Source organism: Acromyrmex echinatior, chromosome 7 (assembly GCF_024713525.1).
Source record: "Acromyrmex echinatior isolate Ae372 chromosome 7, ASM2471352v2, whole genome shotgun sequence".
In the NCBI taxonomy this organism is placed as follows: domain Eukaryota; kingdom Metazoa; phylum Arthropoda; class Insecta; order Hymenoptera; family Formicidae; genus Acromyrmex; species Acromyrmex echinatior.
The window spans coordinates 6,165,484-6,188,714 of NC_141858.1; the positions used below are offsets into that span (position 1 = coordinate 6,165,484).

At 39.8% G+C, this 23,231-nt stretch overlaps 1 protein-coding gene and 1 pseudogene across 1 annotated transcript; one reads left to right on the plus strand and one right to left on the minus strand.

Annotated features, from left to right (window-relative positions):
* Window positions 1-4,384: 4,384 nt before the first annotated feature.
* Window positions 4,385-7,700, minus strand: LOC147909086 (uncharacterized; annotated as a pseudogene).
* Window positions 7,701-11,498: 3,798 nt separating this feature from the next.
* LOC147909087 (uncharacterized) lies at window positions 11,499-20,034 on the plus strand. Its single transcript, XM_087407683.1, has one exon. The coding sequence runs from the start codon at window positions 13,876-13,878 to the stop codon at window positions 19,033-19,035; it is 5,160 nt and encodes a 1,719-aa protein (XP_087263809.1). The 5' UTR covers window positions 11,499-13,875; the 3' UTR covers window positions 19,036-20,034.
* Window positions 20,035-23,231: the final 3,197 nt, after the last annotated feature.

Below are 23,231 nucleotides of genomic sequence, written 5' to 3' on the forward strand. Positions count from 1 at the left end.
CTCAAAATTTGACAGTAATCAGTTGAAAAATGCTATTTATCAAAAATTAATGTGACATGACACTGCCAGTGCCCTCTGACAGATTTTCTAAGAACTTATTGACTTGCTCTCGTACTTTTTGATATTAATCCTTATAAGGAAGATGAATATATTCCAAATTCACAAATATATCTTGACATTAAAGTATTTCATTAATGATTAAAATCTAGTTTTAAAAAAAGAAGAGGAGAACTTTTTTTGGAGCTGCAGGAAATTTCTAAAGGTTTTATTTATATTATTATACCTATAACATATTATATATTTATTTCCGTTTTTTATTTATTGTATGTATAATATTATATGTATAATTTTTTTTAGGTATTAGCACTGCAAATATCAAAGCGCTATGATGTACAAAATCCTATACATCATAGCGCTTTGATATTGATTTTGCATATCATAAAAACTTAAGGCATTGAATCCAAAAAAACGCTTTATGTTTGTCGTATTGAGATACAATTTCATCATTTTTTAATTTAATGAAAGTAATTCCGAAAATTTTGAGTTATAATAATACTATTAGGTGTTGGAATTAATTCGTAGCGTTTTTTAATGAAAGAATGTTATTTATTTCACATGAGCATTAAAAAATACATTAATGAAAGTACTTCCCATCACTTGTAAAACGCTACGAATTAATTCCAACACCTAATATTATGCAAAAAATAGATGATCAATGACGCGGTCTTCCATTTTCTGCTGCTTTTTTGCCCAAAGATATTGAAAAAGTACGTGTGGACAGGTTTTGGAATGAAATTTTGAATAATAAAGATGCTGCAGAAAAGTTTAAATTTCATAAATTGGCTATAGTTGCTCTCGATGTCTTATGCCTACCACATTCAAATGCAGATTGCGAATGAATTTTTAGTCGAGTAATAATGTATTTCAATTGAAAAATAGATATTTTTAAATATAATTTCAATATATTTTTATCATAATTATATAATCACTTAACTTTTATTTCAATTTACTTTACAGGTAAATTTAATGAAAACAAAATATAGGAATGAGTTAAAAGTTAAAACAGTCAACGGATCATTATTAGCAACAGAATGTATAAAATAATCGCAAGGAGAAAATTCTAACTGTATTACATTTCAGCCAACAGATAAAATGTTAGAAAAAATGACAATAAATATTTTATACCAAATAAAGAACAAAATAAAGATGAATTAGAAGAAGAGAATAGCAAGACAGAAATTGTTCATATAAAGATGTAAAAAATAAATTAATATGTAAATAGATTTATTTTTCATAAGTAAAAAACATAATGTAAAAAGTTCCAGGTAGCAACCTGATGTCATAATCATTATAAGATCAAAATATTGTTGAACATGTCATTTTGACACCATTTTATGTATTTTATATAATAAAATAGTAGGACAAATAATCGTAAACATTTAGCTTTCTTTTTTTACCGGTTCAAGAAGTAAATTGAACCCAGCTTACTGCCTGAGCCGGTAAAAAAAAAGCTAAATGCGTACGACTATTTGTATTACTATTTTGTCATGATGTATGACATAAGTATTACTATTTCTTTAGGTTGGTACTACACTTTTTTTACTGCCACCTGGCAGTAAAAAAACTGGCAACACTGACTGTAGAGCGTGCAAAAAACTTAGTGGTTATTTCGTGATACATACGTATAATGGAATAGTAAAACATGTTATATAACAAAATACAAGTACTTTGCTTTCGTTCTTTGTTTAGTTGTCTTGTATACCTCACTTGTTTGGGATATACGGCATTTTTAGCGAGCAGGATTTATGCCCAAAGCATACAAAGTGCGCAGATTGAATTCAGTGCACTAAATACAATAAACGCATTATATGAAATATGTACCCTTATAACATATATATGTAGGAAAATTGTAATTATTATTTATTACTTTATATATATATTTTCCATTCTTATTCCTTAATAAAACTTTATAAACAGATTTTATAAGTTATTGTGTCATTATACGTCTTATTTATATGCATTATTCGTAAATTTTTCTTGAGTCGTATTATATATATTAGGTGTTGGAATTAATTCGTAGCGTTTTTTAATGAAAGAATGTTATTTATTTCACATGAGCATTAAAAAATACATTAATGAAAGTACTTCCCATCACTTGTAAAACGCTACGAATTAATTCCAACACCTAATATATCCCTCCGTCCCCTATGAGTTCCCATATATCTCATCTGTATGGGATATATGCAAAAATGCAAGTTTCAAAAAGTTTCTTTTTTAGTATGAAAAATAAATATTTCGGATTTCTAATATTTTTTTCATAATAATAGACAGTACGAAGTTGTTACTGATACAGTTCGTTTAGTATAAACATAATAAATAATACTTAATAAATTAAGTTTTTCATCGATGCGGCGTATATACGGGAGTTACCAATATTAATTTTAATCAACTTATGTAGGTGATAATAATTCATTCAATTTTATTATAAATTCTTGTATTTTTATAAAAGAAGATTTGATAAAAGAAAATCTTGTAGAATATTTTACATTCACTGTATATACTTATTTGCAATCATTATTTAAAGATTAAATCGAGATTATTACAAAATCCATCACATTTCCTAAATCGTACCATCACAAGATAGAACTCATAAATAACAACAATAAAATTTATAATTGATATCAATATAAATGTCAAGTGTAAAAATATATTTGAGCCAATTTTGTTTTCACGTCATTTGTCTTTTTATTATTATTATTAAATAATTATAAAATATTTAGTTTTCTTCTAAAAGCTCAGATTTTTTGCTTTACCTTTGAAATGATGAGATTTGTCTTGTGACTGTTAGAGAAATTAATTACATTGCGATAATATACAGGGTGCGTCACCAAAATCCGAACAAATTTTAATTCAAATTTTCCGCTATACTGTGCCTCCGCCAGAGATTGTTATTGGCGTCCTAGAAAGCATGATGCTTCTAGTAAACAGTCATATTCTCAAAATGGCCGCGATGTTGAAACCAAGTGCGGAGTATAATCGAAGAGGCGCGATCATCGAAGACCTTCGCGCCGGGCGCTCAGCAACGGAAATAATTCGGTTCTTTGGATACCCGAGATCCACTGTTTATGACGTTATGGCAAAATATACGGCTTTAGAACAGTCCAATGAAGGTTGCAGTATGCCAGCGAGGAAGAGTCACTCGAAAGAACACACCACGAAGATCCCTGCAGTCGAAAGAGCTCAAATGCTGATTTCGGATGATCCAAGACAATCGTTGCGAAAATTAGCATCGATTGTTGGTGTAAGCGAGCCAACAATGCGTCGAATTGCCGAGGAGGACCTTCGATACAAATCGTACACATTAAAGAAGCTCTCTGAGGCTGCCACGACAAGGAAGTGTTCGATTTGTCCGGATTTTGGTGACGCACCCTGTATACCATGATAATTGTAAACCAATTGCAATCAAATCATTCATATGAAAAGATTAATGTCGATCCAGCATAATAAATACGACAATTGATTTCTATTGAAAAATTAGTCATGCGTTTGCAAAGGGACATGTATCAAACGTTGTTACTATTATTATCATTATTATCATCGGCTGATAAATGTTGAAGGAATTGCGATTAGATTGGAAGACAGAAGTAAAATTGCGATTAATTCTTTACGAACTTTTAATTTAGTGACCTCTAAAAAATCATTTATATTTATATCAACCGTATTATATCACTGCGAACTCTTTTATTTTTAATTACCGCTATTTTTACACTGTAATAAAGGTTGAAATATTTGTTTCAACTCAAATTTTATAACTTTGTATTTTTAAATGAATTGTTTAAATATTAAAATTTTATTATTAGCACTTAATAACTTGCTTCTATAGCCTTTATTCTTCAATATTGTTTTATAAAAAGATATCTTTTCATTGTCTTTTAGTATTTTGTGCTGTCGATATTAAGTCGGAATTATGCATCGGATTAAAACTGTAAATATTGTTTATCAATGTAGCTATGTTTAATAGTCGTCTATATTGTTTTCCAGAAAACTATGAATAATTTAATATGTATGGCTTATTTCAAGGACGTATATATGTATATATAAATTAATAGGTGTTAGTATAAGAACACAATAAATCCTATGTGTAGATCGTTATATATGACTATCAACACACATCTAGTGACAAAAAACCGCGGATACTTTTTAGATGACCCAATATAATGACATAGGCAGGTATTCATAGTTATTATATTCAAGACCATCGTATATTCAGTCACGAACCAATCAGAGGGCTGCATTTATATCTTAAGACATTACTTAAGACAGTTTTGTAATAAGAACTGATTATGAATACCAGCCTTAGATATATAAAATTAACACGATTACATTTTTGGTTTTGAAGATTTTTAAAGTATGTGCATATGGAAACACCTTAATACATGAAGATGCATGTGTGTTAAAAAAGGCATAACAAAGAATAAGAAGGCATTAAAAGGAATGTAGAGGCATGAAATTATCAGTTTTGAATAATAAATTGGAAATTATATTTGTGGATGTACATATTGGGATACAAACGCCTTATGACTCTTTTTCATATCTTGTCCATTTTATGTCTCCTTTTTTCTTTTACTTTTTTATCTTTATGTAAAACACTTATCTCATGTGTACATACTTTAAAAGTCCTTAAAAATATCTATTCGAATAAAACAGTTAATATTATGGTATACTAAATATATTGTTGCGTCTGCGCGACCGATTTACAAAGTCGCTTTCGCAGACGCGCACACTCGAATCGCCGAAATAATAACATAACAATTAAGAATAAGAACAAGAACGTTTAGGCTAATTCTACAATGTGCTTTTTCTGTTTCTTACTGTTTGTCTCTTGTCTTATTGACCAAAAAGATAAGAGACAAACAGCAAGAAACAGAAAACAAAGAGTACATTGTAGAATTAGCCTTATTGATGCAGAGCAGAGAACACAGAGAACATCGCGAGAGAACTTCCGTACGCGCCGACAGCTCACACCGCCGATCTTGTTAAATAACAGAGCAGCTCGTTGCCGAGCAACGCGTCTTTCGGTACTTCGCGAGCGGCGATCCACGGCATGGCAAGGGCGTAACACTGCCCCCCCTTCTCTTAAATTGTCGTCCCGACAATTGGTTCTTCTAAAAACGTTGGCCTCTCAAAGGAATTCGGAGATCCCTCCTGACCAATTTCCTGCTCCCTACTGTGCTGCTGCAACAGTTTTTTTGAGCTTTGGTCTCCTTGAGGTCCGACTTTTTCCTCGAGCTTTATTCTCGAAGCCTTCTTGCCCTCCGGACAGGACCCCTCTTCAGTTTCTCTCCGAAGAGTAGCTACTCCCCCGTAGGACAAAATTCGCTCGGGCATCCCCTTTTCATGAAGGGAACGCCAGGATCCTCTTACCTCTTCTCTTGAGGCCTTGTGCTCTGGATTCTTTTCTTTTCGGAAAGGGGGGAAAGGACAAAAAATGTATCATAGTATCTCTGTCCCCAATCCCCGCCTCAGCATCTGCCCTCCGTCCCATGGAAAAATCATGGCTCAAAAACCGCGAGCAAGGCAGTCTTTTTAAAAAAAAAAGATCTATCACTAAGTGAACTCCTCGCCGATATCACTCCATTCGATGGACTCCTCCAGACACCGCTTCCTCAGCTGGGCTCTTCGCCGCTATTGATGTTGCAGCACGCTAGTAGTACACTACTCTTCCTCACGTCGAATGACGAGCCCACGAAAGTTGCAGTACCGTCAAAGTAAGTCCAAACAGATATTCAGCATTTCTGTAACTTCCCTTCAAAATTCATTGAATTATATTTAATTCTATTTATCCTGAAAGAACATTGGTTAGTGACAAGGTTACATTGATTATCAATATTACAAAAACATTGTTTATTAAGACAATAAATATTTTTCGAATATTTTTCTCCATCTGAGTCACTATTTCTTATTTATCGAACCGCCCAGACATTCCGATTGGAAATACCCCTCTTTACTCTCAGCTCACTCCTTTTTACTTCCATTTCCTCTCTTACAATTCTTTCCTTTTTTAAATTTTGTAAATTTATTTTTATTAAATTTTCCTTCCTTTTCTTTATTAAGTTGATTTTCTTCACCTTTATCGGAGTTGCTAAAATTCTTTTCTTTCTTTTTCCCAAAATTAAAATAATTCTCTTTTTTATATTGAAAACTATTTTCTTGTATTAATTTGATTGCTTTTGCCCTCTCGATCGCAATTCTCAAAGATGTTGCCTCCTCTAACTGAAGTGCTCTCTTTACGAATCCGTCGGATGAAGCGGAGAACTGCGCGCACACTTTGTCGCGTATTGAGTCAGAACATTCAGGATGCTAATTGAGATAATCTTTCGATGTCTGAGCCAAAAGAAGCAATACTCTCTCCAAATTTCTGCTTACGATTTGTAAATTGGGAGTAATAATTCTGTAGCGATTGCGTTTCGCCAAAACGTAACTCTAATCTCGATTTTAACTCTGAAAAATCTAAATTCTCTAGGTTTTGTACACTTTCTAACACTGCGCGCGCTTTTCCTCTCAAGCATGACGCTAAAACGGCAGCCTTCGTCTCCACCCCAACGATTCGCACGAGCGATCAAATCAAATTAGGCAAAGAATTCCCTCAGAGGAGCACTTCCGTCAAACGTGTTCGGCTTTAACTTAATGTATGATTCCTCACAAAGCGAAATACGGGATTCCACGCGCTCACACGTATTCATGTCATTTACGTCGCCCGCAGAAAATCCCGTAATATTGTGAAGTGAGACACACGATTCAACGCATTCTTGCTCGTTCGTGCCGTTTCCGCCGCTCGATAAAAATCGTATCGATAAACATCGCGATCGCGCGAGTTTGCTGTAAGATTTCCATTATCGGAAGGACATATTTGAGCGTTTCCGCTACGAGTTCCTCCTGTAGCTGCTGGATCTCAGCGTCGCGTTGTCGCAGAGACTCCATGCAGTTGGTCAGCGTGCGCTGATGTTCCTCACGCATCTATCGCATCTCAGCGTCGCGTTGTCGTGAAGATTTTGCAGCGTTTATTTAACTCGCGCGTGCCGTTGCTTCTGTCGCAGCTGTTGTACTTCCCACAAAATGTCCTGAAGAGCGATCGTATCGTAAGTGATACTTCCTGTGACATCCTCATGATTGACACAGCAAGAGATTGCTTTGTATGATTCTCCTTTTCCAAAGCAATTGATTTCCGCACAGCACGCATTGAATGTCCAAGCGGACGAGTTTGGATGTTGCGCCCCAATTGTTGCGCCCGCGCGACCGATTTACGAGGTCGCTCTTGCAGATGCGCACACGCACTCCCGAATCGCCGAATAATAACATGACAATTAAGAACAAGAACAAAAAACGTTTATTGATGCAGAGTCGAGAACGCAGAGAACACCGCGAAGATATAGAATGGAGATTGCAAAAGAACATTCGTATGCACCGACAGCTCACATCCAAATCCGCCGATCTTATTAAATAACAGAGCGGCTCGTTGTTCTGCAACGTGATTTTCGGTACTTCGCGAGCGGCGGTCCGGTATCAACATGGCAAGAGCGTAACAATATTATAGTTATTGATTATAGCTGTAGGATGATTTTGCTGGGTTGAAATCATATTGAAAAACATAATCATTTCAATTTATCTATGTCTCCATAATAATTCATATATATATATATATATATATATATATATATATATACACATATATATATATATATATATATATATATATATATATATATATAATGGGTATGGGAATAAGTTTCCGCCCATTGCAGAAAGATGTCGTTAGTAGCATTGCTCGTGTGTTTGATAGAACGGCAAGACATGTTTTTGAAAAGTGTGTGTCCAAACTTTTGAGCCCAATAGATGGCATTCGTTCGAAGCGTAACAAAGAGTAACTTTTTTTGCGTTGAAGATGTCGGAATTTATTCCAAAAAAGCAACATTTGCGGGAAATTTTACTCCATTATTTTATTTTAAAGAAAAGTGCTGCGGAAACGCATCGTTTGCTCGTAGATATTTACGGTGAGCATGCTCCATCGAAAACTAGTTGTAAAGAATGGTTTCGGCGATTCAACAGTGGTGATTTTGACGTGCGTGACAAAGAACGCGAAGGTGCACCGAAAAAATTTGAAGATGCAGAATTGCAAGCATTACTCGAAGAAGATTCGTGTTTATCGCTCGATAGGTTGGCAAAAGAGTTAAATGTTGATAGATCCACTGTTGGAAAATGTCTATACGCAATGGAAATGGTGCAAAAAGAAGGAAATTGGGTGCCATACAAATTGAAAGAGAGAAACATGGAAAGATGTTTGGTCATCTGCGAGATGCTTCGTCAATGACAACAAAGGAAGAGTTTTCTACATCGTATCGTAACTGGCGATGAAAAATGGATCTACTACGATAACCCTAAACGCTTGAAGGCATGGGTGATGGATAGGTGAACCAGGTCCATCAACGCCAAAACGAAATATCCATGCTTCGAAGATTATGTTGTGCATCTGGTGGGAAAGGGTGGGTCAAAGAGGTATTATATATTATGAGCTGCTCAAACCGTCCGAAACCATCACTGGCGATCGTTATCGGCTACAACTGATACGTTTAAACCAAGCTTTGAAAGAAAAACGACCGGAATGGGACAATAGGCACAACAAGCTGATTCTGTTATATGACAACGCTAGGTCACATGTTGCAAAACCGGTCAAGAAATACTTGGAAGGAGTAAAGTGGGAAATTCTGCCCCACCCGCCGTATTCACCGGACATTGCTCCTTCAGATTTCCATTTGTTCCGATCCATGCCCCGAGTTGGCCCTTTCTGGAGAACGATCAATTCTTATGAAGGTATCAAAAAATGGCTTGATGAATGGATCGCTTCAAAAGAATCAGATTTTTTTCATTCGAGGAATCCGTTTATTACCGGAAAGGTGGGAGAAAGTTGTCGCTTCCGAAGGAGCATTCTTTGAATAAACTCACTTATATAAATTTGTTTAAATAAACACATCTTTTTCATTTAAAAAGGGCGGAAACTTATTTCCATACCCAATATATATATATATATATATATATATATATATATATATATATATGGCTTTGATATATTTTTATATATATATATATATTTAATTATATATATATATAATATATAATTTAAAATATATATTGATTAATTTTTTTATTTATATTACAAATTGTATTTCAAATTACATTCAATAATAATAAAAGAACTATTTTTAATAAAATAGTTGCAAATACTGCAACATTGCTACGAAATTACAGCGCAATCTTGCTAAAGGCGGACATTTTTATGCTGCTACGACATTGTAACAATGTTGAAAATACATTGCGCAATCTATTTGCAGTATTACAACATTGCAATGAGATATATCTACAATCATTTTGCAATCTTTCTATGCTGTATAAGGTTGCTTCTTTATAATTCTTTGTTGATATAAGTGGGAATAGGCTGCTATTCGGTAGAAATAAATTACTGAAATCGCTAAAAATCGCCAAAATCTATATCAATTAACTCTTTTCATGAATTATACTAAAATGATTTAAATGATTAGATTTCAGCGATTTTCAGCGATTTCTTTCCACCAGAAATATTTTACAAGAACTCTTGCAAAATTAAATTGGAACAAATGATAATCTTAATTCCCCGATATAAAAAATATAATTATAATAAATTTGGCTGTTGGAAATTAATACTGTACTACGTGCGCGATAAATTTTAAATTATTAAATTATATTTTACATATTTAATTATTGATTTGTTATATATAACATGACATGTTTTGGCTAACTTTTTAGCCATCCTCAGTACATGCTGATAAATCCATGTAATTAGGTGAGCGACAAACATAAGACGTACTATAAGACTACGACAAAGAAGAATAAGACGACGATAACGAGAATAAAAAAGACAAAATAATGAAAGAGTACACATAGGAAGAGAAACGACAAATCTAATGCGAGTGTCATGACAAAAGAACATCAGGGAGTTACGTATATGTTAAAACGGTTACGATTGCTATACAATTTGAATAGCATTATTATAGATGTTGAAAATTATATTCTTCTTCCATTTTGATTCCGAAAATCGTAACTACTTCACAATTAGATGGCTATCAAATCACGCCAAGCCTCTCTATTTTCCGCCCGCCTCATCAGCTCCGGGAGTTGTGTGAATCCGACCATCTGGTCGATGTCCCTATTGGGAAAGCGCTCTCTTCTTCTCTTCTTCTCCATCCACCCAGCCTTGAATCATCAGCTCTTCCATGCCATCCTTTCGGATTATGAGTCCAAAGAACTTCATTACGCGATTTTAGATGATCGTTAGGTGTCGATTTCTTGCGTCAATTCCTAGCTTCCTAAGGATGGAGTTGAATTTAAGAACTGTCCATAGTATGCGCCGCATTCTTCTGTAGCATGTCATTTTTTCTATCTTTTTACGATATGTCGCTTTGATCATCCATATGTCGCTATGAAGAACATTAGCGCTTTTAATCTTGTCCTTGTTGTTTTGGAGATTTGGTAGTTTTCCCATGTTCTATTAAGTCTGTCCAGCACCATTTTTTTTAATGCCAGTCTTCTTGAATGCTATTAAAATTTTGGGATAATAAATTTGCTCTGTAGATCATTAGCAAGAAGCATTTATTTTTGTTGAGTAGTAAGCCCACTGGATACTTCAATGCAAGCGAGGAGTGCTGCCGTCTCTTTTTCCGAGCCTACCAAAATTGTAGTATCATCAGCATCATTGTAGTATCTGAGGTTGAAGATCTTCCTGCCGCTCACGGATACTCTTCCGTTCCAATCGCTTGTCGTCTTCCTGATATTCCATTCGCCACAGATATTGAACAAGATCGGCGACAGTATGCATCTCTGCATAACACCTTTACCCACCTGAAATTACCTTGAAAGTTAATTGTTGACTCTCACATAGGCTCGGTTGGCTGTATACAGCCTTTGTATGAGAAAGATGAGGTGATGTTGTGTTTCCATTTTTCTTAGTATCTGCCACAATTGTCTTATTTTACATTATCAAAGGCTTTGATGCAGTTCAGAAAGCAGAGTATGCTGCTAATATACGTTATAGTTGTAGCATTTTTCGATTATTTGCTTCACGTTGATAAGCTGTTCTCTCGTTCTCCGTCCTGGCAGGAAACACGTCTGCTTCGTATTTGGGACAGCAAGTATTGTTTAAGTCTTTTCTGGATGGACTTTGCTGGTATGGGATAGTGAAGTTCTCTAATTCTCGCATTTCTCACGTGCCTTTTTATGGAGCGAGATGTAGATAGATTCCGTCCAGTCTTTTGGTCACTCTTCTGTTTCCCATATTTTATTGCATAAAGCATGAAGGCCAAGCAGATACCAACCTTTTCCGTCACTTTTAACATTTTGGAGACTATATCGTTGAATCCGGCTTACTTACGATGCTTGAGCTTGTTCAAATGGCGGTTTCTATTTCTGTTCTTATGATCGAGAGTTCTCATTCGATCAGCTTTGCGAAGAATGATTTGATTTTCTCCTTCCATTAGTTTGTCACACAATATTGACGCCACCTTTCTATTATTTCCGTTATTATAGTTTTAAAAAAACCGCTTTTTTCAAATTGCTGGAAAAAACCGACAAAATTTCTTTCCAAAAAATTGTTTTTTTTTTCTTTTTTTAATTGTTGTTTTTACTATGTAACTGACATAATACGTAACTTTTAAATTCCTTCATAGAATTAATGCGATTCATGAAATTATATAACCTTATTTTTATTAAAATGTTTTAGTTATCCTTCTATTTTTATAGTAAAACCTAATCTAACATTCGTTTAGTACACGGCAAAGCTTAAGTAGACAACGCGCATTGTACTGCGTAAGTGGTTATTATGTTGCATGGTGCCTCTCGTAGTCTATGTAGTGCAGGAATAAAGAACAGATATTTATTTGTATAAAAATTTTTTTACTTAAAACAGAATAAGTATATATTCGTTAAAAAGAAAAGAAAGCGAAGATGCTGAATAACAAGAGTAATTTGACCGATTTTTTTTTTAATATGATATTGAAGATAAAATATTAGCTGAAACATCTATTACATACACACACACACACACACACACACACACACACACACACACACACACACACATATATATATATATATATTAATATGTTAGTAAAATAGATAGCATTAGATAATTTTGGAAAAAAATAACACTTATCTTCAGGACAAAGAGCAATATCTTCACCATCCCGGTGCCGGTTAGGGCACAAATAGATCTGTAGCTTGGCGAACGGATTCCGCACTAATTGCGGTCGAGTCGATGAACAGTTGTCTGTCATATTCTGGGCCATGCGTAACCAATAGGCGCGCCAGTCCGCTTCACATGATAGGCATAAAATCGCGTTCGCACAATTTATCATTTTAGTTATAGCCATACCAAAAGTACAGAATGTACTGCAGCACACGGCAAGAAAGCATTAGGAGTCGATCAAAGATTCATAGAAAATCAAGTAACATGAATCCTTATCTTGCAGATTAGTCCTAACGTAGGACCAGCGCAAGCAATGCTCAGTCCCATACAACCATATAAATAAAAATTCATGTGTAAGTATCATGTGAATCCTCGTCTTACAGAACGCTCATCATTTGGAGTTGGTTAATGAGTGAAATACAGCAAGTGTCAACAAAAAGCACAAAAAGGCTGTACGAATGTATACCGTTCCAGCATCACCCAATATATGCTATGAGGAGATTAATAAACCAAGTAGAATCGGAATTGAACTGACGATAAAATTAGATGTTGCCACTCTGGAAACTCATTTTTAACAAATTCAAATATATTTAAATATGTTTGAGATCGGTAATTCAAAAAAAAGGTAAGAATTCCTTCGGTCGACCGACAGTAATTGTTATTGAACGCACGCACAAGGCGAGCTCGTGATTTCATCTCGAGCCTGACTTTGAGCCTCATCAAAGTCAGAGATTCATTGTTCTGTAGTCTTTCAAAACAATTCGGTACACGCAAACAGGCACCGGCAACGGACCATCGAAAGTTCTAGAACAATTCGATTCGCGCACGCGAGCGCCGCGCTCCGACGAATACGTCACGCGCTGTCACCAATCCCGCGTACGGATTTTCTGTCGCGCATGACTGTTACGTTGAACGTCGCTAGAAAAGAATCGAAAGCGCCAATCAATTTTGTACAACCAATGCCACGTGATAATTACGATTGTGGCAAAATTTAATTGGATTTCTCCCAAGAAGAAAGCCCGGACCGGAAGTAATAAATGCTTCGATCTCGCCGGTTCTAAAGGCAGATTGCGCAGATTGCTAAAATAGTCTACCCCGCTTATACCGTCTACACCGCTTAGAATTCTTAGACTTCTCAGAGTTCTTATTTCTAAAAGTTCTTCGAGTTCTTAGAATCATAGTCTCGCTATACCGCTTCGTAAAATCGCCGTGCTAACCGCTTAGTAAAATCGCGATAAAACGACTCTTTCCGAGAAAATCGCCGAGATTTTCCATCACCGCGATTCCAAATACAATTTTGGAAAGGGTGACCGCATTTGAAGTTTGTTAATCTAATTTTTAATTAATTATATTTTTTGACTCTGTAACTGATTATATTAAAGAAAATTCTTTTGTTAAATTAAACGAAACGGAGTTCTCTTCACTGTCGTGCATCACATCACCTTGTGCCGTTCTCTCACTCGAATCTTTCCGCGCGGTGCATTCTCGCACATTTTCTGGTCCTTCGAGCCGGATGCTAGCCGGCATCCGCAGTGTCGAGTGTATCGCGTCCAGTGCGCGCATTATCAAGAAAATCAGAGAAAGAAGAATTCGCAGGTGAAATCATGAGTGACGAAATAACCGCCTTGCTGACCGCCCAGAGTGATATCCATAGTCGCATGGCCAGGTCAGTGACCAATTTAAAGAAAATGGGGACGGCCAACATCACCCTCCGCGCTGTCGAAATCCGCTCGACGCTTCTCGACCAGCTGTGGACGAAATTTGAAAGGCACCACGAGCTTATTCGAGCACATTACAAGGAAGCCTTCGATCAGAGTGAGTACAATACGTCTCAATTTGCCGATTCCGCCGAAATCACGTACGTGCAGCAGCAAAGTCTGCTGGACGAGTACCGGACGAAACTCATGGCGAAGGAACCGAGTTCAGTTTCCAAAACAGAAAGTAATGTGTCTTCCGGAAAACCGTCGCTGCCTCGCCTCAAGATTAGTTCTTTCTCTGGCGCATTCGAAGACTGGCCTACATTCCGAGACCTCTTCCAATCTATTGTCGGAACCAATTCATCAATCTCCGCAATCGAAAAATTTCATTACCTGAAAACTTGTCTGGAGGGTCCTGCCAAGGAACTGATTCAACCATTAGCGATGACCGAAGACAACTATCCACGCGCATGGGAGCTGCTAAACGAGCGGTATGAAAATAAGAGAGAGTTATCTCGCTCCAATTTCTCCAAGTTTACCGCCGTGGCTAAGATGAAGAGCGAAAGTGCGGAGGAGCTCAACCGCGTCTTCAACGCCTTGACCAGGGTAGTCAACGGCCAGGAGAACATTGATAGGCCTATCAACTCTCATGGCTTCGATCTACTAACTCATCTTGCCGTCGAGCTCTTCGATCCAAAAACTCGCCTGGAGTGGGAGTCACTCTCACGCGCCTCGAGCGACATGCCCACTCTTAAAGAGCTAATGAACTTCATAAACCAACGAGCACTTACTCTCACAGCCGCCAAACCACAATCGCTCAAGGTCTCCGACAACCCGTCGCGATCCGCCAAGTCGCATCACGTCAAGAAACACACCGAGTCTTCTCAATGCGTTCTATGCAAGAGTAAGCACCACGTGATGGCGTGTGAAGAATTCAAGAAGAAATCCGCGGCCGACCGCAAGGCCGTCGCCGAAACTCACAGGCTGTGCTTTAACTGTCTCGGCTCTCATGCTTTCGCGAAGTGCCATTCGACGAAGACGTGTGCTACGTGCAAGTCTCGTCACCACTCCATGTTACACGACGCGTACGCTTCACCGAAACCTCAAGAAGTCAGCTCACTGTCTGCGGTGCGACGCGACAACAACCACAAGGCCATTTTGCTCGCAACGGCGCGAGTTTCCATCGCTGATCGTCACGGCAATCAGCACACCACACGCGTGCTCATCGATCAAGGTTCGGAAATTTCTCTAATTTCCGAGGCTCTGGTCCAACGCCTACGCTTGCCACGCTCTCGATCCTCAATCGAGGTCATCGGCATCAGCGGCAAAAGCTCCGGGCCCAGCAGGGGAAAGGTGACACTCAAGGTGACCTCATTAACAACAGGGACCGACTTCACCGTCGGAGCCTTTGTTCTGCCACGTCTGTCGCTTTATCAAGGCTCTCACGCAAGGATCAGAACTGAGTGGCCACATCTAAAGGGGCTCCAACTGGCTGATCCCGACTACACAGCAAACGACGCTATTGAGTTGCTTTTTGGAGCGGAAGTATGCTCAATCATTCTCCAGGATGGTCTCCGCAAGGGAGGCCCCCAAGCGCCTATCGCTCAAAAGACGCTGCTCGGCTGGATCTTATCGGGAGGTTGCGACCGAGTAAACAACTCAGCACAACGCCACTCGCTTCAGTGCACAGCAGATCACGAGTTGGCCGACCTTGTGCACCGCTTCTGGGAGCAGGAGCGAGAAGTGCCCGCTCCCGTCGCTCTCACGCCAAAGGAGCAGCAATGCGAGGACATCTTCGCGCTGCAGCACCAACGCACTGCCGAAGGAAGATACATAGTGCGACTACCTTTTGCATCTCCGCCGACGACGCTAGTTGAGACGCGAAGACCTGCGCAACGACTTTTAGTCGCCATGGAGCGACGCTGCGAGAGAGACGCACGATTCGGCGATCTCTACCGAGCCTTCCTGAAGGACTACGAGGACCAAGGGCACATGGAATTGGCGCCAGAACCTCCGAATTCCAGCGAAGATCGGTGCTACCTTCCGCATCACGGTGTCCTTCGTGAGTCCAGCACCACGACTAAGCTCAGAGTCGTCTTCAACGGATCGCAGCGTACAAGGTCTGGTGAGTCGCTCAATACGCATCTATTAGTTGGGGCTAACCTGCTGCCACCCCTCGCGAACGTGCTTTTGCGGTGGCGATGGCACCGATACGCGCTAGTGGCCGACATCGAGAAGATGTATCGGCAAATTCTTGTGCATCCCGACGACCATAGACATCAGTGCATCCTGTGGCGACACCGCGTTGATGAGCCTGTACGCGAGTTCACATTAAAAACTGTCACTTACGGTCTCGCTTGCGCGCCATTTCTCGCCATTCGCACGCTGCGTCAGCTCGCCGATGACGACGGACCGCGTTTCCCTCGAGGCGCGAGTGCTTTACGACACGACTGCTACGTCGACGATATCGTAACCGGAGCGCACGATAAAGACGACGCTATCGCGCTCCAAGTCGAGCTACGCAACCTCTGCATGGCGGGCGGGTTCCCTCTCCGAAAGTGGGCCGCCAACTGTCAGGAACTTCTTCGCGACATTCCGCCTGAGTACTGTCTCACCAGAGACTCGCGGTCGTGGGACCTAGAGAACCACTCCACGCTGGGATTGCGCTGGTATCCAACTAGAGACGAATTCGCCTTCTCCGTCCCTCCTCGCACCGTCGTCACGTTCACCAAGAGAAGTCTGCTGTCGGAGACCGCTCGACTCTTCGACCCGCTCGGATGGCTGGCTCCAGTAACCATTCAAGCTAAAATTTTGATTCAATCGGCCTGGCTACAGCAGCTAGAGTGGGACACACCATTGCCGTCAACCATCGCTGGAAAGTGGAAGCGGCTCTGGGAAGAACTTCCACTGCTTGAGAAGATCAGAGTCGGCCGCTGGCTCGGCACCGGCGACACGAGCTCTCAACTCGAACTGCACGGCTTCGCGGACGCGTCCGAAAGAGGTTACGCCGCCGTGGTGTACCTCCGTATCACCGCAAACAACCAAACGAAGACTCTGTTGTTGACCGCCAAAAGCAAGGTCGCGCCGATCAAGCTCGTTTCTCTCCCGCGACTCGAACTCTGCGCCGCCGCCTTGCTTACAAGCGTGCTCGTGCACACGCGCTCTGTGCTAAACCTGGCGACAACGCCAGTGATCCTGTGGTCCGACTCCAAGGTCACGCTCCACTGGATTCGAGGTCATGCCTCGCGCTGGAAAACGTACGTGGCCAACAGGGTGACACGAATCCAGCAGCAGCTTCCAGAGGCTCAATGGCGTCACGTCCCGGGCAAGGACAACCCTGCCGACTGCGCCTCTCGGGGTCTGACACCAAGTGAGCTCCTCAGCCATTCCTTATGGTGGACGGGCCCCGCCTGGTTGAGCGGGAATTCGTCGCTATGGCCAAGCGTCAACCTCGAGCCCATCAAGGACGTACCAGAGCGGCGGGCCGCAACACTCGCAGCAGTCGTCAGGAGCAACCTCGATCCGGAAGAACTGCTCAGATTCTCGTCGCTTCACCAGCTGCTCAGAGCGACTTCCTGGTGCGTGCGTTGGCGTCACCGCGGTCGCGCGGTCGGCTCTGTGAACGGTCAGCACAACGGGTCGGCGCTTCTCCCAGCTGAACTCGACGCGGCGCTCATCAGGTGGATACGCATAGCGCAGTCACGGCATTACCAAGAGGAGAGAGCAGCTCTCGAAGACAAGCGCGACCTTGCCAGATCCAGCCATCTGCGAACCCTCAGCCCGTGCATGGACGAGCACGGAATTCTGCGAGTTGGAGGGCGTCTCAAGCACGCAGCGCTGTCGTTCGACGAGCGACATCCGATCATCGTGCCTCCAGGGTCATGGCTCACTCGCCTGCTGGTGGAAGCCTACCATCGCCGTACTCTCCACGGAGGAGTCCAGATGACCCTGGGATTGCTACGCCTCCGGTTCTGGATTCCACAAGGCCGAGCGGTGGTCAAGCGATGGCTGCATCAGTGCGTGACATGCACACGGTGGAGGGCTGCCACTCCGCAACCAAAGATGGGAAACCTTCCTCCAGGAAGAGTGACGCCAGCGCGACCATTTCTTCACGTGGGCATCGACTACGCCGGGCCTATTTTCATCAGGACGAGCAAAGGGCGTGGGCACAGCGCTCACAAAGCGTTCATCGCCGTATTTGTTTGTTTTAGCTCCAAGGCCGTTCATCTCGAGGCTGTTTCAGCGTACACCACCGACGCCTTCCTGGCTGCTCTCCGTCGATTCACATCTCGCCGAGGACTGTGCTCAGACATTTATTCGGATTGCGGCACCAATTTTTTGGGCGCCGATCGGCAACTTCGAGAAATGCTTCGAGCCTCCTCGGCAGAAGGACAAAAGATCGCACACGTAGCTACATCGGAGGGGATCCGGTGGCATTTCAATCCTCCTTCGGCACCTCATTTTGGTGGTCTCTGGGAGGCAGCCGTGAAATCGGCTAAGTATCACCTGCGCCGAACCATCGGCGAAACCAGGCTCACCTTCGAGGAAATGAGCACCCTGCTCGCACAAGTGGAAGCATGCCTGAACTCAAGGCCCATGTATGCACTTTCGGACGACTCCGACGACCTCACGGCTCTGACACCGGGTCACCTGCTCATTGGGGCACCACTGCTGGCCATTCCTGAGCCGTCCTTGTCGGACAAGAGGGAAAATTTTCTTTCCAGGTGGCAACTTATTCAGCGAATGCGAGACCACTTCTGGCAGAGATGGTCACGCGAGTACTTACACACTCTGGCTACCAGACCGAAATGGACCAAGGACGCTTTGCCACCACGCCTTGGATCGCTATGCATCATTCGCTCCGAGCTCTCACCACCAAATAAGTGGCCTCTGGCGCGAATCACGCAGCTACATCCTGGAGACGACGGCGTAGTGCGGGTGGTCACAGTCAAAACCGCCTCATCTGAATTAACTCGTCCTTTGATCAAATTAGTTTTATTGCCAGACGAGGCTAACGCGTTTATCTCGCACTCCAGTGCATCAAATGTAAAGAAGAGCTTGAATTGATCGCGTGTACTTTCGTGAATCATTTCGTCAATGTTATTTATCAGATAACTCTCGTTTACGGCTCAAGTTCTTCCACGAATTCATTGCATTGTATCGCTTGTTTTATTTTCGCGTTTACTGCTTTTTTTGTAATCTCTATGCGTAACCTTATACATATATCGTCACGGAGATGACGAGGCGGGCGGGATGTTTGAGATCGGTAATTCAAAAAAAAGGTAAGAATTCCTTCGGTCGACCGACAGTAATTGTTATTGAACGCACGCACAAGGCGAGCTCGTGATTTCATCTCGAGCCTGACTTTGAGCCTCATCAAAGTCAGAGATTCATTGTTCTGTAGTCTTTCAAAACAATTCGGTACACGCAAACAGGCACCGGCAACGGACCATCGAAAGTTCTAGAACAATTCGATTCGCGCACGCGAGCGCCGCGCTCCGACGAATACGTCACGCGCTGTCACCAATCCCGCGTACGGATTTTCTGTCGCGCATGACTGTTACGTTGAACGTCGCTAGAAAAGAATCGAAAGCGCCAATCAATTTTGTACAACCAATGCCACGTGATAATTACGATTGTGGCAAAATTTAATTGGATTTCTCCCAAGAAGAAAGCCCGGACCGGAAGTAATAAATGCTTCGATCTCGCCGGTTCTAAAGGCAGATTGCGCAGATTGCTAAAATAGTCTACCCCGCTTATACCGTCTACACCGCTTAGAATTCTTAGACTTCTCAGAGTTCTTATTTCTAAAAGTTCTTCGAGTTCTTAGAATCATAGTCTCGCTATACCGCTTCGTAAAATCGCCGTGCTAACCGCTTAGTAAAATCGCGATAAAACGACTCTTTCCGAGAAAATCGCCGAGATTTTCCATCACCGCGATTCCAAATACAATTTTGGAAAGGGTGACCGCATTTGAAGTTTGTTAATCTAATTTTTAATTAATTATATTTTTTGACTCTGTAACTGATTATATTAAAGAAAATTCTTTTGTTAAATTAAACGAAACGGAGTTCTCTTCACTGTCGTGCATCACATCACCTTGTGCCGTTCTCTCACTCGAATCTTTCCGCGCGGTGCATTCTCGCACAAAATAAAATGAAGCAATTTTGCGATAAATTCATTGGAAACGGAAAGCTAACTTGTTCAAATATTTTGAGCATAATTGAAAAAAATAATTAAAAACTAATTGTAAGAGAGAGTAGGGTAAGTCGGACTTATTTGCAGTTTTTGCTCTTTATAAAGTGTAAAACATGTCCGACCGTAAAACCAAAGGTGTCGTTGGAAAGATTATTTAATTCGCTTTATTTTTACCTTAGAGCATTTTGATCTATCTTTCATCTGTGTTGAACTATAATGGAAAATGTAAAACGAACTATTGGTTTCAAATCGGAATCAACACTCCTATTTTTATGCACCTTTAGATAAAATTTTAAAATATTTTAACCTTAAGTCCCCTGGAGTCCCCTTAAGTCACCTTAAGACCTGGAGTCCCCGAGACTCCAGTGTGTGATATTTGTAACTTTTTCAAGATGATTATTAAGGTGATTTTTTAAAATTTGCATTGTTTTATGTTCATAATGTTACATATTCATTAAAAATAATATTTGTTCAATCTTTGAATGTTGTTTAATATTTTAATTGTAATTTTTTTGTTAAATTGTATATTTTCGAGTGGAAAATCGACCGTTAAAATAAAAGTTAAAAATGGCGCTAGAATTAGACAGTACCTCCACGCAAGCATTAGAGAATATTAATTATTATTATTTCTAAAAAAAGTCGATGCGGATTTTGTCTCCGAGATAAAGATAAAAAGACATAATTTATATGTCCATGATGCCACATTCCAAGATGCGAAGTGCACCGATCCTTATTGTGTAGCAATATATGTGTATGCACATAGCAATTGCATACAGTATATAAAATTGTACTCAAACAATATGCATTGCACAAACAATGTGACAATATTGTCACAGATAATATGACAATATATTTTCTTTAAATTTCGAATAAATAACATTGCATATGTATTTTCGTAAGAATTTGCTTCATTTTTTTCTTTCCTCAGTCTTATTGCCTGTAATCGAGCGTGGTGATTTCTCTCATATACCTCTGATGCGCACGCTGATTACACAGTCATAAGGAATTTACAGTTTAATGTCGATTCCGAACTGCAATTTTGTTTATAGAAGTGCACTTCAAAGATACTCTCGGTGGTTTGCCATTGTCTGCCGAGAGAAGCTCGTACAAGGATACGAAAAATTTTTTGATTCTGGGATCGAACTCGAGATCTCTGGCATAGCAGTCTCGTACGTTGCCTACTCCACACTCGTGCTTCATTTTTTTACCTGTATTTATATTATTATATAATTTTTAAATGTTTTCATGCATTAATGATTTATTACATATGTTAGTGAACCAATAATATACGTTAATAGTCAAACAATATAGATTATAGCAAAAGTTTCTAATATAAAAATCAAACATTTCATATCCCAAACGTACGAAACATGAAAAATAAAAAATTTGCTTTCACTGCTTGCAATTTTGTTGAAAAAATATTAGGTTGTCAATTTTTTTTACTATTTTAAATATGACCTTTCAGAATTTTCAAGATTTTTTCAAATCAGTATATAAACAAAAAAATATGAATTTTTGAAAAAAAGTGTTAAATTGAGATTTTTTCGTGTTTTTAAATTTCTTTTTCCTTTAAACCTATGTATCTCGAAGTTCCTTAATTCTATTGACTTTTACACATTATGGGCTTGTTCCGTACAATGGTGCACATTTGGCTCCCGGCACAGAAAACCAACTCTACCACTTCTATCTCCATCAAGCAGACACCTACTGGCACCGAGTCGGCCGATTTCGCCGCTGCGCGAGAACGAACGAGACAGTGAGAGAAAGCGTCCGTCCTTCTCGCTCTATTACTACGAGTAACTTGTAAACAGTAATTTGTAAATAATAGAGCGAGTAATAGAGCGAAAAGGACAGGTGCTCTCTCTCTCGCTGTCTCGCTCCCTCTACTAATCGCTTTATAAGCTACCAAAAAACGAAAATGTGCTTTCTCGACCGCTCGGCATGTTCCTGTATAAGGGAAAAAGGGATACACACATTCTAGATAACGATAAATTTTAATAAATTTTAATAATCCTCCCATTAATAACAAAAATGATTTTAAAATGCGAGAGTTTACGAAATATTAATTGTTTGCGATTTTCTATGTCGCAGTATATATAGTTTTCATAAACGAAGTCTCCAAGAACTGCGTGGTCGAACGCGTAAGGTGCAAGATCAGTATGTTGGAGATCCCACGATAAAATCCTGTTTTTTTTTCATTTTCATACATTTTTTTCTGAAATACGTAAAGTTATTAATAAACATATTAGGGTAAATATATTTTTATATAATTATTAAATTTATACATGCATTTTTAAAAGTTTTCAACCAACAACTATAGAAAAAATACCGAATCACTTTATTCAATAGACAAATAAACAATTATTTTAGAATTGCACAACATATAAAGGCTTTTTAATTTGTATGTTATATTAATCATCTCACTTTCGGAATTTAGTTTATTATCAGAATTCTTAAATACATTGAGATGATAGTTACAAAAGAAACATTTAAAACAAAATACTGATCGACACCAAATACAATACATTTATAAACACATTATTATAAAAACATGATTTTTTTTTGGATTTTTTTAAAGTAATAAAATTTTATTTACATGTAAAAATATTGGTCTTTCAATTCGATTAAGTTGAACGCATACCATAGAATTATTATTTTTCCTACAATTGTTGATTTAAAAGTAAATGACTAATTGCAATAATTATATAAGAATGTATTATTTAATCGTTTACTGGTAATTAATGTAATAATATAAGTAGTATAATAGTGGCTGTTCTAACCCAAGTCCTCTGAAGGGAGCGCGAGACTTGGGGGATACTCGTAGGGGAGAGAGAAAGCGCGGGGGATATTGGTAGGTGCAGGGAAGAGAGGGGAGGCGCGATCGGTGTTTACTGATATGATGATACATGCCGCCATGATGTCGTATTATTGGGACCGCCGCCACCCAACACCCCACCGCAGACATTGCTGCCACCGCTGTCATCCCACACCCCGCCGCAGGCGCCAGCGCCACCACCGCCGCCGCGGACCCCGCGTCTATCTCAAAAATGCGTTGCGGGGTCACC

Excerpts from the sequence above, each read along its gene's own strand:
- LOC147909087 (XM_087407683.1), top strand. The coding sequence starts at position 13,876 with ATGAGTGACGAAATAACCGCCTTGCTGACCGCCCAGAGTGATATCCAT.